This window comes from Bubalus bubalis, chromosome 3, assembly GCF_019923935.1.
Source record: "Bubalus bubalis isolate 160015118507 breed Murrah chromosome 3, NDDB_SH_1, whole genome shotgun sequence".
Classification (NCBI taxonomy): domain Eukaryota; kingdom Metazoa; phylum Chordata; class Mammalia; order Artiodactyla; family Bovidae; genus Bubalus; species Bubalus bubalis.
Window position 1 is genome coordinate 109068016 of NC_059159.1, and position 18035 is coordinate 109086050.

Here is an 18035-nt window from a genome sequence, read left to right on the forward strand (position 1 = left end):
TTTTATTCTTGGATTATGGAAAAAACTGTTGGTTTCCTCATGAAGTCATATAGGAACACCCCCTAAGGCTTGGGAAATGTTTAAGACCTAAAAACACTATAGATCCAAAAACAATCAAAGAAAGGCAAACTCAATCACCTACAACTCTGCATGTCAGGATGCTTAAATTATATATACAGTAGCATTGGGAGCATATTAACGTGGTTGATATATCTTGTGGTGGGATGTCTGGCAAGTAAGCTTAGAACCTATGAAGGTGCTAAGACAGCCCTGCTGGAGTCTGGTTTTATCTCACTAAGAAAGCGGAGAGGTTAAGAATGCTCAGTTGCAGCCTCTCCTGTCTTCTTTCCAGCACCATTTTTCATCGCGCATACCCTCCTACCCCTCCCAAGTCTTCAGAGCTGTGGGCAGGAAGCAGGAGGAACCAGGTGCCCAGTGGTCTTGCATGATCGCTAATAGAAGCAGTGGGGATTTCTGCTCTGTAGTTGCCGGGGGTTGTCACTCAAAGCTTACTCAGGCCATAGTCCCTTTCATCTGGGTCACTCTCGTGTTTCCTCCATCGGCAACACAGGTGCTGGAATATCATGGTCATGTGGCTGAATATGATCAGAGGTGGGGGCAGAACGGGCCTTTCATGGAAAGTCATGATGAGCTGATACCTCTGGAACTTCCACACTTGATTGGATATTGATTTTACCTCAAAAAATGTATTGCTGAAAGAGAGACCAGAGACAATCAAGTGAGAAACACCCTTGCTTTCCGCAACATCATGCTCCCCTCCTGCCTTAGTCTCCCTACTCCATTCCACGGGTTCTGAAGAAAGACCCTCTTACTTAAAGACAGCGATGAGGAGGTTGACCAGCAGGATGTTTGCCACTAGGAGGTAGCAGGCCATGATGGCTGGCACGATCCAGGCTCCTGTCTTGCAGGGAGGCAGTTGGATTATTTTACCATCCTCTCGAGTCTCATTCTGTCCACAGGGAGCTGGAGGAAGCAACACAGGCAAGATGTGAGAAACTGTGTGGTTCTGGGATTAAAATTATAGACTGATTTGAATGAGCGGGTTTTTTTTTTTTTTTTAGATGAAGGAAAAATACAGCCATCTCAAAACAAACAGAAAAGAATTCCAGAAAAGCCTAAATAAACAAACAAAAGCTTCATGAATATCCCTAGGGCTGCCACTGCAGAGGGAAGTCAGTTCTGCTGGTCTCCTGAGTTTGTCATCTGAAAGAGGTGGGTGGGGCCCCCTGCTGGCTGGCTGAGTCCCTGGGGCACCGGGTCTCCCCAGGAAGCCTGGCGAGGGCTTTCCAGAAGCTCAGGAGGGGCAGAGTCTCATCGCCCCATCATGTTACTTTCAAAATGTGCTGTGGGGTTCAAAAGCCGACAGCTGTAAGAGCAGCAACATCGAGAGACTATCAATTGGGAATTAACACCAGGGCAGCTGTTAATTGCTGCAAGAAACAGCCCAGGGGCTCTGAGTTAATGATTTGCTGTCTCAGTGTGGAAGGAGCAAAACAGGGCAGCACCTTGGGAAGTATTTAGGAGGACTGTCACTCAGTGCTCCTGATGGATGGCATTTCACAGGGAGGATGACGAGGGGCAATGGGCTGGGACCCTGGAGCCTGGAGCCACCTGCTTTTTTTCCAGCAGCATTTCCATTCCAAAAATGTGCTTCTCGGGGCACAGGGAACAAAACCCAACTGCACTGAATAAACGAGCAAGTAGAGAAAAAGAAAAAATCTGGAGGTGGGGGTGAGGAGGAAAGTGATGTGTGGGACTTGGGTGAGCGTGAGTAATGTGCTAATGAGGCCTGCTTGGAGTTTCCGGGTGAATCCAGGGGAAAAACAAATCCTTGACAAAGCTCCTCAGTGCTGCACAGACAACACAGCCCAGGAAGTGAGATGGTGCTGATGGCTGTGAGTGCCCAGGGGTAGGTGAGGTCGCCTTCCTGTTCCAGCTGTATTATGCCTGCTTTAGAACAGGGTCCTCTTGCATCTATTTGTAAAAGAGGAGTGGGGCGTGAAGCAGTCATAGCAGTTGATATAGGCAGCTTCTGAAGATCTGCTGGGAAAGTGTGCAAAGTTGACCGAGAATCTTGGCTGGAGGACTTGGAGGATGGCAAGGGGACTCTATTTCCTTCTCAGGAGTTAAGGTGGTTAGGCTCTGTGCTCTGCAGCTGTTCTCAGCCCTGACAGCACTAGGGATCTTTAAAAACTGCCAATGCCCAGCTCCACCCTAGAAAACTGAATCAGAATCTCCGAAGGTGGCCCTGGCATCGATACTTCTTTCAAAGATTTCCCCACGTAATTCTCAGGTGCCACTAACATGAGTCTACTAAATTAAAATTAGGCTGGAAAAATTATGTGATTTTTGATATGCTCTCAACTTATGAGGGTGTTAATAATATCAGGTCACCAAGACTCTGTTTTAATGGCCAGGAAAAGATGGCCAAAGCGCTTCCTTTGGATGTGCCTGCAGGGGATCAGGTGTGGATGGAATCAGGTGTTCTCAAAGAGCTGGCATCTTTCTTGTTCTTGGCAGTTGTGTCACTACTGATCCAAGACAGCTCAGTAAGGGGTCCTGATCATTTCCTCCTCTGGAATGAAAACCCAATGATAGAGGCCCTCACTGACTCCAGGATGAAGCCCAGACTCCGAGGGTAGTTAGCTTGGTGCCATCTCTTGCCACTTTCTACCTCTCCCTCTGAACACAAACTAGACCAAGTTTTTGCAGTTCCCCAAAATGTCATGCTCTCTCTTAGTTCCTGATTTTGAGTCATGCTTCCCTTTAAGCCCCTCTGATACCTTGCTTCTACCCCCATGCTTCACCACGGTGAATCCTAGTCATTCTTCAGTGCTCACTTAGCTTTTGGCTAACTTTCTGCTCCTTTTCAACCAGGACTGGGATAGGTATTGACAAAGATCCTCTACTTGACCAAATTCGACTCAGGCTCTTCTGTGACATCAATTTGTGCACTTCCACATTTGTCTCTGCATTTGTCTAATTTTAGCAAGAGTTCTGCTAAGTACATTTAGCCAGAATCCCCATCCTCAGTATCTGATCACCATCAACATTTGATCACATTCCTTATCCTCCACTCTCCTCCATCTGAAGTGTGATCACCCTGGCCTGTCTTCAGTAAAAATACATTAGGTCAGGTAAGCCAGAACCCCCCTTACTCCTGATGTTTCCTCTTACTGATCTTCCATCCACAGACCCACACCCTGCGCCTGGCTATAAACTTCCTTTTTATTTTTCACTCAGAGTCAAACACAATCTCTCTCTTCTAGTACAGAATTTCATTGCAGTAGCCCCCTTGAACAAAGTCTTCCTTTACCAAATGTCATGAATAATTTTTTCTTTAGTAATTCTGTCTTCCTTATAATCCCAGAGCTCCCTTTGTTTGCCCCTTTGGCAGGGGTAGGGTAGGGGTAGGGGTGGAGAGGGCTTCTCAGTACTGTATCACTGTTGCCAATTTACTGGTCTTTGTGTCCAACATAAGATTCCCAGCGGGAACATATCTCTTTATGGTTTCCCATCACCCAGCTCAGTCTATACACACAGCACATTCACACACATCCACATGTGAAAACTGTTTGTTGAGTGACTAAAGGAGATCATTAAACACAGTTTGGTTGCTGAGCACTAACATCCGCCACAGCTCTGCAAGCCTACTCATCTTGGACAGTTCTAGCTCTAAGCAGTTGCTGGTACCTTTTTCCTTAGGTCGTTTCCAGAAATCCTACCTGTCGCCTGGCAAGAAAGCTTCTCGTGCTCAACCAGATGCCTGGGTCTCTGATACCCACTTGGCTGTAGGCCTCATGGACTAGCTCATGGACTTTGCTTTTCTCTCCTCAGCAAAGCTTAGGATCCCTACCCATCCTACCTGCTTCCTCCCGGCTTGACCTCTTTTGGGGCTGTCAGACCTGTGCTGCCCTTTTCTTTGGCTTTGGCTCAGATCTCTATGTGGAAGCCGACAAAGAGCAGCAGAAAGAACTGCTTGGGGTAAGGGACAAAGTGCACATAGTTTTTGCAAGTGTGATCCCTATCTCTATTTAATGTCATTCTGTGATTTCTCTTTACATTCTGGGAGAATGTAAAATAAACTTGTGAGGGGCAGGACTCATCCATCTTCTGACCTCATATTTATGTATTCATTTTTGGCCACACAACAGGCGGGATCTTACTTCTTCAACCAGGGATTGAACCTGCATGCCTTGCATTGGAAGCTTGGAGTCTTAACTATTGGGCTGCCAGGGAAGTCCCACTGACCCCATATTTAGTGAAGATGCAGACACTTCCTCCACTAGAGTAAAAAACTTTCTTCCAGCCTAGAGGAAAAAACCAGTGAGCACAGTAGGTGCTTCCTAGTTTCAGGTGGCCTATGCACATTTCCATGCGTCTTCAGATAGTGTCATTAACATGTCTGGATCTCTGCTTGGTTTCCCTACTAGTTACAAAATTGGACGAACTCATCATCTTTATATAAATCTGCTTTGCTTTGATGTCATCATAATTGGCTCTGGGAACTCTCTGACAATCCTGTGAATATTGATTTATTCCACCTTCTCCCAATTTTTTTCCATCCTGCCTTTATAGAATGGTAGTATTACTTCAGTGGTTAGAAACATGGCATTTTAATTCAGCAGATCTGGATTCATATCCTGATTCCACCATTTTCAAATGATGCTATGTTAGCTTACTCCATGAACTTCATCCTTCTCATCTGTAAAAGGGTAGTAGTATATATGGGGGACAACATCAAGATCTTTAAATGAGATAGTGTTGGAGAGCACTTATCTCAGTATCTAGCACACAGCACTTTAACACCAACAATGATTAACATTAGTAGGTGTCATCAGTGATTATTTTTGTAATTAGTAGACTTGAAGCTTCTCAAGGTTAGGGACTACGTCTTAATGCTCTTTATTTTGCAATCACTAACCATAGCACTTATTCTACAAACATTTGTTGAGTGGTTATAATATGTTGCATACAAGAGATGCTGGGGGGTTAAAGAGACAGTCCCTGTTGCTAAGGAACTCACAGTTGAGTAGGCGACACAGAAAGGGAACAGACTTCACATTTATTGGGTGATATGAGCACTGTGGATCACAATAAACTGTGGAAAATTCTGAAAGAGATGGGAATACCAGACCACCTGACCTGCCTCTTGAGAAATTTGTATGCAGGTCAGGAAGCAACAGTTAGAATTGGACATGGAACAACAGACTGGTTCCAAATAGGAAAAGGAGTTCCTCAAGGCTGTATATTGTCACCCTGTTTATTTAACTTATATGCAGAGTACATCATGAGAAACGCTGAACTGGAAGAAACACAAGCTGGAATCAAGATTGCCGGGAGAAATATCAATAACCTCAGATATGCAGATGACACCACCCTTATGGCAGAAAGTGAAGAGGAACTCAAAAGCCTCTTGATGAAAGCGAAAGTGGAGAGTGAAAAAGTTGGCTTAAAGCTCAACATTCAGAAAACTAAGATCATGGCATCCGGTCCCATCACTTCATGGGAAATAGATGGGGAAACAGTGGAAACAGTGTCAGACTTTATTTTTCTGGGCTCCAAAATCACTGCAGATGGTGACTGCGGCCATGAAATTAAAAGACGCTTACTCCTTGGAAGGAAAGTTATGACCAACCTAGATAGCATATTCAAAAGCAGAGACATTACTTTGCCAACAAAGGTCCATCTAGTCAAGGCTATGGTTTTTCCTGTGGTCATGTATGGATGTGAGAGTTGGACTGTGAAGAAGGCTGAGAGCCGAAGAATTGATGCTTTTGAACTGTGGTGTTGGAGAAGACTCTTGAGAGTCCCTTGGACAGCAAGGAGATCCAACCAGTCCATTCTGAAGGAGATCAGCCCTGGGATTTATTTGGAAGGAATGATGCTAAAGCTGAAACTCCAGTACTTTGGCCACCTCATGCGAAGAGTTGACTCATTGGAAAAGACTCTGATGCTGGGAGGGATTGGGGGCAAGAGGAGAAGGGGACGACAGAGGATGAGATGGCTGGATGGCATCCCTGACTCGATGGACGTGAGTTTGAGTGAACTCCGGGAGTTGGTGATGGACAGGGAGGCCTGGCGTGCTGTGATTCATGGGGTTGCAAAGAGTCAGACACAACTGAGCGACTGATCTGATCTGATCTGATCTGAGGGGCTCTGAAGAAGCAGAACTGCCATAGCCCCTCTAGCTTGAGTGACACCAAGCAGGCTGCTAGTCAGGATCAGCCTTAAGGACCATCATCTAGCTTCTACAACAAGTGTAGTATAAATGAATTAGATGATCCTTGTGATAGTGATAATGATAATAAAAGTGAATCAGTAAGAAACAGTCTTCATTTGGTAAAATCAGCAAAGAGGCAGTAAACATTATATGCAGCAGTTGGTGTCAAACATTGCTTTGTAATGGCTCCTAGCCACGTCCTTGCTCAGAGTATTTATCTGTACTAGAAGGTGCTATGACTCAAACTTACAGATGTCTACCACGGATGAAGATGAATGAGGTGCCTTAAGGCAGGACAAGCAGCAGATTTTAGGGTGGAGAATAAGTTATCTGGACTGTAAAATGGTCCCAACCAGTATCTGGGGTTCATATTCCCAGGGAAACACTTCAGGGCACATAAACCCAAGATGGCACATAGGTGGATGTTTGGGAATATGTGGGCTGGTAGCTCCCACTGCACCTCCTCCTTCCCTGCTTTGGAACCTGACATGAGTGGTTTTTCTCCCAACCCTTTTGCAAGAAGTAAACGTGTAGTCATGGCCACTTTCACACCAGATGACAAGTTGTCACCTTCCTCTTTGGTGATGACAGTCAGTGCAGACCTCTAGTGCAGCAGTCCCCAACCTTTTTGGCACCAGGGACTGGTTTTATGGAAGACAATTTTCCCGTGGACCGGTAGGGATGGTTTTTGCATGATTCAAGCACATTACATCTATTGTGCACTTTATTTCTATTATTACATTAGCTCCACCCCAGATCAACAGGCATTAGATCCCAGAGGCTGGGGACCACTGCTCTAGAGGATGTTTGATGGTTCCACCTGCCTGGTAAACATTTCCCCTTCCTCTGGTAATGGCAGCCTGGTTTCCCTTTGTGGAACTGTCCCTCCCCTACTCACAGTCCACAAGTTTGGGTGAAATGAGCTGCAGTTCCATCTCAAAGAGATTTATCCATGTATTTTATCCCCTGATGGCAGTGATTGGTTCAAGGATGGATATGTGATCCTAGCCTGATCAATAAGAACCAATGAGCATAAGGCTTGAGATTTTTTTCTGGGACTCATATTAAAGAGAAGTTCTCTTTTTACATTGCAATATAAGTCTACCAAGTGAAGAGAGCCTGCCCAGGAGTGACTCCATCACAGAGAAGAGAAATAGATTCCCAATTCAGTCATGCCTAAAACCAGAATTCTTCAGTTATATGAACCATAAAATTCCTTTTTTCCTTAAGTCAGTTTGAATTGGGTTTCTATCACTTGCAGTGAGTCCTGGCTAATAAAATCACACTTGCTTCCCTGTCCCCTGTCCACAATAATTAAAGATGTTGACATTTTGTGTATGCCACGCCTGGGAGTCTGCACTGGAGCCTTGGAGTAGCATGAAGAGACTGGAAGTGGCAACTGGGAATGTGAAATCTGACCTGACATCAAGGTTGAATCACAATTTTGGGGTTTTAGGAGCCAGAGGCTCTGTTGCTCTTTTTCTTTAGTAAGTATAGAAAGCATGAGAGGTCTACACTGGTCAAAGCTCAATTGTCCAACTGGGGCCTCTGACTCAAACTAATGGTACAGATTTTACTTATTATCAAGTCAGTAGGGTAAACACACTTGTGAAACTTTGGCCAAGCTTCCAGTTACTCCCAAAGTGAATAAAACCCTGTTCTAGAAGCTGATCATAGATAGATTAGGCCACAGAAGGCCTAGGGTGAGGGTACAGATACAGAGTGCACCTACATCTATGCAATTATGGCCAAATTAGAAGGGATGAAACATCTGAGAATTCAGGTTCTCTATGGTTTATCTATGTGGATCACACTGGCATATCACAAGGCAGAAAGCTGAAAGTGCATTGATGAGTAGAAGTGAAATGGATGACTGGACTCCAGAATGAGAGGTTGTGTAGTTATAACCAACCAGATTATGCAGGTGAGAGTAAGAAAGTCCTCCTTTTTCTGTACATGTTCTGGAGTGGCTGGAATATCTTTTTTTTTTTTTTTTAAATCATAGATAAATTTTTATAACAGCCAAAATAAAAGTCAACAGTATCCCTCACTAGATGACAGGCATGGGGAAAAGTGCTTTTGTCTGTTTAGTTCACTATAGCAGCCATAACATTGCATGGCATATAGAAGATGATCAATAAATATTTGCCAAAAGAATGCGGGCAGGAATACCACATACTGTACATTTAACCTGCAGTGCCAGGCATTTCTGTAAGGGTTATAGGTGATCAATTTCACTGGGTCAGTATCTGTTTTCCTATTTACTTCAAGATCTTAAGTGCCACCATGACCTGCTAATATGAGATGGTTCCTATTAGGAGCAAAAAGCTGAAAGAGGGGAAAAACATAGATGTTTGGTTATTTGTTTTTTCTATTAACTTGCAAAGGGTCATGCCTGACATGGGTAAGAAAGTGAAAGAAAGTGAAGTCGCTCAGTCATGTCCAACTCTTTGCGACCCCATGGACTGTAGCCTACCAGGCTCCTCTGTCCATGGGATTTTCCAGGCAATAGTACTGGAATAGATTGCCATTTCCTTCTCCAGGGGATCTTCCCGACCCAGGGATCAAACCTGGGTCTCCTGCATTGTAGACAGACGCTTTACCTTCTGAGCCACCAGCAAATCTCTCTTCTGAATGCTACTGTATAAATCTCATGGCACACCAGTCATAACACCCCATCTTAAACTCATGGCAGACATTGCTAATCATCATGATACTCTTCTGTGAGGTGGAAGCCTTGGGATCCTTTTTAAGACAAAACTCCCAAAAGCACAACCAATCAACTGACACTGACACAAGAAATGGAACCTTCCTTATAGTTCCTTAAAAAATGAGGTCTTGGTAAAAGATAATTTCCATGCCTCTTTTCAGGATCCTCCTTATGCCCACATGGCTTGGCCTTTACCCAAACTATACTACTTTGAAGTTGCCCAGGAACACAAAAGGGTCAAGTTAGATATCCTGCTATTCTCAGACCCTGACATTTTTTATGAAAGGCCACCTACATACATCCTGGGCTCCTTGACACTGACTGCTGCCCATTTTAAAAGACAACTTTTAAAATGGATGCTTCTGTAGGAACTGCTGATTATTTGGGATAACTGTTCATTATTTGGGATCATCAAAAGTGAAGGACAGTAGAAATTTGGAATAAACACCTGTGGAAAGCACAGCATGTGCTGGCCTCTGTGCTGGGCACTTCACATCAGCCGTTACACTTAAGCTTCCCGGCAAGTCCATAACAAATGTATTACCCTTCCAGCTGTGGAAACGTGCACTGAGCAGTGAAATGCCTTACCCAGGACCACACAGCTAATAAGGGATAAATGCCAGAACCATTCATTTATTCATCCCCAAAATAATGAGTTCCTCCTCTGCGCCAGTGGGAATTGGGTCTGGAGGTGCAATTATGAATGAAGCAGAAATGGGTCCTGCTCCTCTCTGACCCCAAAGCCTGTATGTATTCCTCGCTATCTCAAATGGCCTTTCCAATGTAATAAGGCTAGTAACCACCTATCACAAGCTTCAAGGAAAGGCCCTGTGCTACAAGCTTTACTTCCATCACCTGTTCTAATCTTTATAATACTCTAACACGATTGATCTTATTGCCCCATTTAAAGGTGAAGGAGTGAGGCTCAGAAAGCTTTAGTACCTCTGTCAGTACTTCAAAGACAGTAAGAACAGGGTCAGGATGTCCATGAAAACTTGCTCAACTATAAAGTCTCTTACCTCTGCTTTTGGAGAAAGAGCCAACATGGGGTTGAGAGGAATCTCAATTGTGAACAAATGTAAAGACAGACTGATAGACATCTGAATGTTTCTTGCTTTCATTAACACAAATAATAGTCCAACCTGTTCAGATCAGGTAACACATGTATGGAACACTAAAATTCAAAGAGTGAAGAAAAAAATCTGATTCATATAATAGGTATCAGGTGCTGGTATCCTTGTCTCAAAGATGGACACTTGCTCTTTTGATTTTACTCTGTAAGGCATGGGGGAAAGAAGCATTTATTTACTTAATACATACATCATATTGATTTCAAAAAGCATGAGAAATTCAAAATGAAACACCAGTATTTGATAAAATGAACATCATGTTTAAAAATATGAATAAGACTATTTCAAGAAGATAGTCTCTTTCATACATGGCTGAAGAAATGCCTCAATCAGTTCAGTTCAGTTTAGTCGCTCAGTCGTGTCTGACTCTTTGTGACCCCCATGGACGGCAGCACGCCAGGCCTCCCTGTCCATCGCCGACTCCCGGAGTCCACCCAAACTCATGTCCATGCAGTCGGTGATGCCAAGCAACCATCTCATCCTCTGTTGTCCCCTTCTCTGCCTGCCCTTAATCTTTCCCAGTACCAGGGTCTTTTCCAACGAGTCAGTTCTTCACATCAGGAGGCCAAAGTATTGGAGTTTCAGCTCCAACATCAGTCCTTCCAATGAACACCCAGGACTGATCTCCTTTATGATGGACTGGTTGGACCTCCTTGCAGTCCAAGGGACTCTCAAGAGTCTTCTCCAGCACCACAGTTCAAAAGCATCAATTCTTCAGTGCTCAGCTTTCTTTCTAGTCCAACTCTCACATACATAAATGACTACTGGAAAAACCATAGCCTTGACTAGATGGACCTTTATTGGCAAAGTAATGTCTCTGCTTTTAATATGCTTTTTAGTATGCTGTCTAGGTTGGTCATAACTCTCCTTCCAAGAAGTAAGCATCTTTTAATTTATGGCTGCAGTCACCATCTGCAGTGATTTTGAAGCCCCCAAAAATAAAGTCAGCCACTGTTTCCACTGTTTCCCCATCTATTTCCCACGAAGTGATGGGACCAGATGCCATGATCTTAGTTTTCTGAATGTTGAGCTTTAAGCCAACTTTTTCACTCTCCTCTTTCACTTTCATCAAGAGGCTCTTCAGTTCTTCTTCACTTTCTGCCATAAGGGTGGTGTCATCTGCATATCTGAGGTTATTGATATTTCTCCCGGCAATCTTGATTCTTGTGCTTCATCCAGCCCAGCGTTTCTCATGATGTACTCTGCACATAATTTAAATAAGCAGGGTGACGATATACAGTCTTGACGTACTCCTTTTCCTATTTGGAGCCAGTCTGTTGTTCCATGTCCAGTTCTAACTGTTGCTTCCTCACCTGTATATAGGTTTCTCAAGAGGCAGGTCAGGTGGTCTGGTATTCGCATCTCTTTGAGAATTTTCCACAGTTTATTGTGATCCACACAGTCAAAGGCTTTGGCATAGTCAATAAAGCAGAAATAAATGTTTTTCTGCAACTCTCTTGCTTTTTTGATGATCCAGCGGATGTTGGCAATTTGATCTCTGGTTCCTCTGCCTTTTCTAAAACCAGCTTGAACATCTGGAAGTTCACGGTTCATGTATTGCTGAAGCCTGGCTTGGATAATTTTGAGTATTACTTTACTAGCGTGTGAGATGAGTGCAATTGTGTGGTAGTTTGAGCATTCTTTGGCATTGCCTTTCTTTGGGATTGGAATGAAAACAGACCTTTTCCAGTCCTGTGGCCACTGCTGAGTTTTACAAATTTGCTGACATATTGAGTGCAGCACTTTCACAGCATCATCTTTTAAGATTTGAAATAGCTCAACTGGAATTCCATCACCTCCACTAGGTTTGTTCATAGTGATGCTTCCTAAGGCCCACTTGACTTCACATTCCAGGATGTCTGGCTCTAGGCGAGTGATCACACCATCATGATTATCTGGATTGTGAAGATATTTTTTGTACAGTTCTTCTGTGTATTCTTGCCACCTCTTCTTAATGTCTTCTGCTTATGTTAGGTCCATACTATTTCTGTCCTTTATTGAGCCCACCTTTGCATGAAATGTTCCCTTGGTATCTCTAATTTTCTTGAAGAGATCTTTAGTCTCTCCCATTCTATTATTTTTCTCTATTTCTTTTCACTGATCACTGAGGAAGGCTTTCTTATCTCTCCTTGCTATTCTTTGGAATTCTGCATTCAAATGGGTTTATCTTTCCTTTTCTCCTTTGCTTTTCACTTCTCTTCTTTTGCAGCTATTTGTAAGGCCTCCTCAGACAGCCATTTTGCTTTTTTGCATTATAGCTTATTCCAAATCATAGGCAATGGAATAAAGAGCTTAGTTGAGTGTATGACTACATTTATCCTATTTATTTTTTTAAAGAAAGGATTTTCAACTAAAATTTCATCTTGGAAAGATAAGGAGACAAAGAGGATTTCTACACCTTATTTTGAAAATCCACAGTTTGACATGGAGGATTTAGAATGCCATTAGCACAGCTCCTATGGCTTACTCCAAGGAATTAAGACTAACATAGCCCTGCTTTTTTGGCCCTTTTTTTCTGACACAATGCTTTTCTGGGCAAGAGAACTAGAGACACCTCCTTTTGTATGGGTATATCTATCTAGAAGGGCTTCCCTGATAGCTCAGTTGGTAAAGAACCCACCTGCAATGCAGGAGACCCAGGTTCAATTCCTGGGTCAGGAAGGTCCTCTGGAGAAGGGACAGGCTACCGACTCCAGTATTCCTGGGCTTCCCTTGTGGCTCAGTTGGTAAAGAATCTGCCTGTAAAGAGGGAGATCCCGGGGTTGGGAAGATCCCCTAGAGAACTGAAAGGCTACCCAATCCAGTATTCTGGCTTAGAGAATTCCGTGGACAGTCTAGAAGGTCCTGATCCAACAGGCCTAGATAGCAGTAAATCCAGGCAGAAGTCTTCTTTATGGAAGAAAGGGGGTCTTTCTGTTTCTTTCAATAGGCTACAGCCAATGTCCTCTAGGAAAGGAGACCAGGAAAAGAAGATATAATTGAAAACCAGGTAAACTCCAATTTCGTAGAATTGAAAGTACTACCCACCAGCTCTGTGTTTTACTTCTTTTGCAGTTCTTTTCTTTTCCCTTCTCCTAGCCTAAGTGTTAGGCAAGTTGGTAGTGACACAGTACAAAGGCAACCACGAGGAAGGCGTAAGAGGAGGCCTGGGCTCCTTCATCTGTGAATGGAGGGATTTGGACTATTGACATCCCCTCCAGTATGATGTCCACACAATTCAGAAAGTCCGAGATGACTGTAGGGTACAGGAACAGGGCATTAAGTAGTGTTGAACTGGACAGTGAGAAAGTCATGACTTTTTCAAGCCTCTCTACATCTTCCAGACTCCATCAGAGAGGATGCATCAGTTTGAGGATAATATTTCTTTAACGCTTCCTTCACATTTGCTAAGCTTCCTTTTTAGTAAAGACTGGGCAGGCTGAAGGCCCAAGCATCTGGACAGAATTTCATAACACTGTGGTGTTTTCATTTTGTTTATTTTATGGTCATTTTCTATTACATCAGATCACACTGAGTTTTCAACTTATGGCCACGATATAAATTTTTAAAAATGAATTAATTTAGATTTTGAAATTGAGTTAACTTAATTCAAAATATTACAGAGTGTACAGATGTTACAAAATAGTGAATGGTTTATGGGAATAACTAAAGGTTGGGAAATGCTGGATGATTTCTAAGCCCCATCTAGTCCAGACCTTTTATTACTCTATGAATCTAAGAAAAGGAACAGAAGACCAGAATAAGCCCCAGACTGGATTATCTATCTCAGGAGCTAACTTATAAAAGGTCACTTACAAAAGCTGTATTCTTTTCATTCCTATCAGAAAAGCAAACAAATAACTAGGCCCCATTGCATGGATATAGAATCCAGACACCACCAGGAGGGAAGAGAAGTCACTGATGACACAGCCTCTAATTTGAGAGGCGTAGGGTTACACACGCTCAGCTTTCAGCTATTTAGGAAACACAATTAAATTAATAAGCTTTTGTTTTTTCATCCAGTGAATTAGAAAGCAAGCCTAGGTATGTTGTGTGTGAATTACAGGCAGGGGAGGGGGGAGGTAGAGAACATCCAATGCCCTCCGTTATCTTGGTTCTGTGTTCTAGCTATTTTTTAAATTTATTCTTTACTTTAGAGACACCTGACTTGCTGTTATTTAAGAAGGATTCAAAATTCATTATTTGCGGTCAGGAATTACTATCAAAAGATCCTGTACAAAACTTGCTGGGAAAGGATGTGTACCTAGACTTGCTGTTGTACATGCCAGTGAGTCTGTTGTCATGATGCAGCAGAGTGATTGCATTAATAGCTGCGATTTCTCTCCCTCTGTAGCCAACCTCCCTTGCCATGTGATTTGATAGTTTTACTTCTCTGACTAAACAGGCAGATTCTATTTCCTTGCCCCCGAGTCTCGACATGTGAGTTTCTTTGGCCACGGGGATGTTAGCAAATGTGACCCATACAGAACTTGAAAACACCCTCGAGTGTTTTTGTTTCCATTCTTCCACTTCAGCCATCACCACGAGGAACATGCCTGAGCCAGTCCGCTGGAGGATAAAACACAGGACCCTCTGGTCATAGTTACTTCTGTTGTTTGAGCTGAGGTTGTTTTGGATCAGCTGCCAGCCAGCTGAGCCCTTGGCACAGTCCCAAGCCTAGTCAAGACAGAAGAACCATCCAGGCAACCCACAGGATACTGAGCTTAATAAATGCCTACAGCTTTATGCCACTGCTTTCTGGAGTGGTTTGTCCTACAGCATTATCAATAGATAATATCAACATCTGTTGTCAATAGATAATGTCAGAGATGCCTGATATACACGTTCCACTCGCCTGGCCCTGCTCACAGCTAGAAGAGACAGCCCTAGGTCTCTCAGGTTGACAAAACCTTTTCCTAATTTCTTCACCCTCCTCCCTTAATTCAGGCCACATCCCATCATTGCCCAGGGAGCAGGTCCCACCATCATCCAAGGGGCAAGGAGCCAATTCACTGAGTGACCAATGGCTAATCAGACTTGGTTTTTAGAAATTAAACTGAACAGAGAGATCAGCTGGGTGCTCTGTGACGACCTAGAGGGCTGGGATCGGGGTGAGGTGGGAGGGAGACTCAAGAAGGAAGGTATATATGTATACATGTAGGTGATTCATGTTGTTGTACAGCAGAAACTAACACAACATTGTAAAGCAGTTTTTCTCCAATTAAAAATAAATTAAAAAAATTAAACTGAGGTGCAGAGACTTTAGTTAGAAGATGGCAGGGACTTAATTAACTCGAGATCATACAGTCAGACCAAGTTGAGTCATTTAAAAGTAAAGCAAGCCATCTGAGAGGAAAGGGTAAGAAAGGGAGGAAGGAAAGAGAAGCAAGAGCCAGAGAGGAAGAGAGAACGAGAGATGATTGATTGATTGAGCCTGGAAATAAGTAGACAGAAAAGCAGTCGAGTGGTCATGTCTTCAGATTCTGGCTTCCCAAAACCACTTCCAGCTTCATTTCCAGTCAGCTTACGTCATGCTTTGCTTCCTGTCTTTGAATGTTCTTGAGGTTTCCTCTTAGACACTTACAGTCAATCTTTATTTAATCTAGTTTGAGTGGGTTTTGTTTTCTTGCAAGCAACATTTCTCTAGTTGAGGACACAGCGATAAACCCCTCAGAGAGGAACAGCTTCTCAGGCTGGTAGTTTCATCAGAGCACACCCAGATCCAGTGTGCTGGGGGCTCATGGTAATTAGGAGGAGCCCCGGAGACAGAGAGGAAAGAGGATCAGGGAAGGGTTGGAAGGGTGGAAATAAAAAGCACTTAAGTTTCAATTTTACTGAGGGCTCATCTCACTCTCTTGGATATCTGCCTAAGCAAAATAGGATTAGACAAGCTTCTTTCTTCTTCAAACCGAAACCAAAAACATTTGGAGAAAAAAGTCAAAATATGATTTACTCTCCCAGAATTTGTGATATGTCCACCTCCACTGTGAATCTTGACTGTGACATTCTCATCCTGATTCCTCATGCTTCAAGGACACCCTGTCCAGAGCTTTGAGGGCAGAAACAGGTGTCCCTTCCAGCCCATGTGCAGGGAGAGTGACTCCCTCCTCCTTACCTTGACTGTGGAAGGTTCCCTCGGTGGGTCCATTCCACCGAGCCACCATGCCTCACAGTAAGGAATATGCTTCTTGTTCTTGTTTAAAGAAGGACTGCATAATTTTTCAGAACCCCACACATCTGTCCTACTGGCCATATGAAGAGGGAAGAGCCAGGGCCTTCTCCCAGAGGGAGTGTCTCATGAAAAGAAACCAGCAACCTGACATCAGGGCTCTTTGGGCTGAGAAGGATTGGTCACCAATCTTTCAAGCCAGGCTTTGCTATCTTTGTGTATTTCATTAGGAATACTAGGCTGGACCAGCTCCACAGAAATGATTCATGGCTCCTGCCGACTCCCATCAGATTGCACCCCCAGAGTTACAGGACATTAAGGGAAACAATCAATGTGGTCCCTAACATTCAGGAATGCATTTGCAAGCAAACACAAGCTCCTGCTGACATTATTTACAAATCCCCTGGGAAGTGACAGATAATAGAGGAAATCCATTTGTACTCAGACCTCATGCTCCTGGCTCTGCCTGAGAGTGGGCCTGTCCTCCCTGTACTGCCCTCTGGATCCCAGACTCTGCTCTCTCCCTTTTCACTTGAAGGCCCCTCTGCTGCTTGTTTGTTTACTGCTATTAATAAAATGTGAGCATCTCACACTTCAACTCCTGCTCCTCAAACAAAGACTCTGGATCATAGTTAGTTCGTGTTCTACTTAAACCTCAACTGCTATGGGTGGGCTCGGATTCCAGCGCCCATCACTTGCTGTCATGTGACTAGGAGTCCAACTGAGGCAGAAGAGAAACATTATCATTATTATAACAAGAGAGTTGGATGACAGTACACCCTTGTATAGTGGGCTAACAACTTTTTTCTTTCCCAGAGCAACACTGGCACACATTAGTGAAAACAAATGCTTTTATCTTGAAAAGTTTACCTGTTAAATATAAGAAACTTGGATGTTGATCAAGTGGAGAAGCAGGGTTGGTGGGGGCATACAAAGGAGCAAGATGGGAAAGGCACTTTGCTCTGAATTGTGGTTTGAATATTTTCAATAATATCCTTGTATGTTTCCTATTTTGGAATCTATCTATAAGTGACCCATCTTATTTAAGCATTCTTTGAAGTTACTAGACATAAGCTACTAATCTCAGTGAGCTCAGTTGGAGTCCCAGGTCTGATTTTTGCCATCTATACACTGTTGAGTAAGTCAATGATTAATAAAATGTCTAAGCGTGATAAAATACTATTAATAGAAATAATATTAATAATGATGATGGTACATGCCTAGATCTCCTCATCATTCATTCCACAAGTATTTATGAATCCCCTACGATGTGCCAGACACTGTTCTAAGTGCTTGGGTTACACCAGTGAACGAAGCATCAAAGATCCCTGCCCTTCTTCAGCCTGCATTGGGAGAGGTGGTAGGTGGGCAGAAAATAAATAATAGCATCATAAATAAGTAAGCTAAGTGGCACTGTAGAAGGGGATAAGTGCTGTAGAAGTAAGGCAGGGCGAGAAGGATCATGAGGGCATGTGGGTGCCTGGGAACGGCAACGAGAAGGTGAAATGGGAGCAGACTCCAGTCTTGGATGAGGGAGTTGGCTAAGAAGCAGTCTGGGGAGAGGGTGTTTGAAGCCGCAGGCAGGGCTAAGGCAAAGGCCCTGGGCCATAAGCATTCCTGCTGTGTTCTAAGAGCCAGGACTGAGTCTTATAACACAGAAAGGAGCCGAGGATCAAGAAGAACGCTAATGGGTGGCGGGAGGACGAATGTCATACTTGGGTCTATGGAAGGATCTCCCAGGATCCAATCAGGTCATGATAAGGCATTGCTATTTATTGTTAATTCTTACTGGCTTTACTAACG

The 18035-nt window shown here is 43.5% G+C and overlaps 1 protein-coding gene across 1 annotated transcript in view; it reads right to left on the bottom strand.

Moving 5' to 3' along the window:
- TRPM3 (transient receptor potential cation channel subfamily M member 3) overlaps positions 1-18035 on the bottom strand; it is a gene marked incomplete in the record, with an annotated part of 593048 nt that overhangs the window by 18853 nt on the left and 556160 nt on the right. Inside the window, 2 exon segments of the mRNA XM_045165065.1 lie at positions 514-713; positions 834-984. Of these exon segments, the coding sequence (XP_045021000.1) occupies positions 514-713; positions 834-984 (351 nt within the window).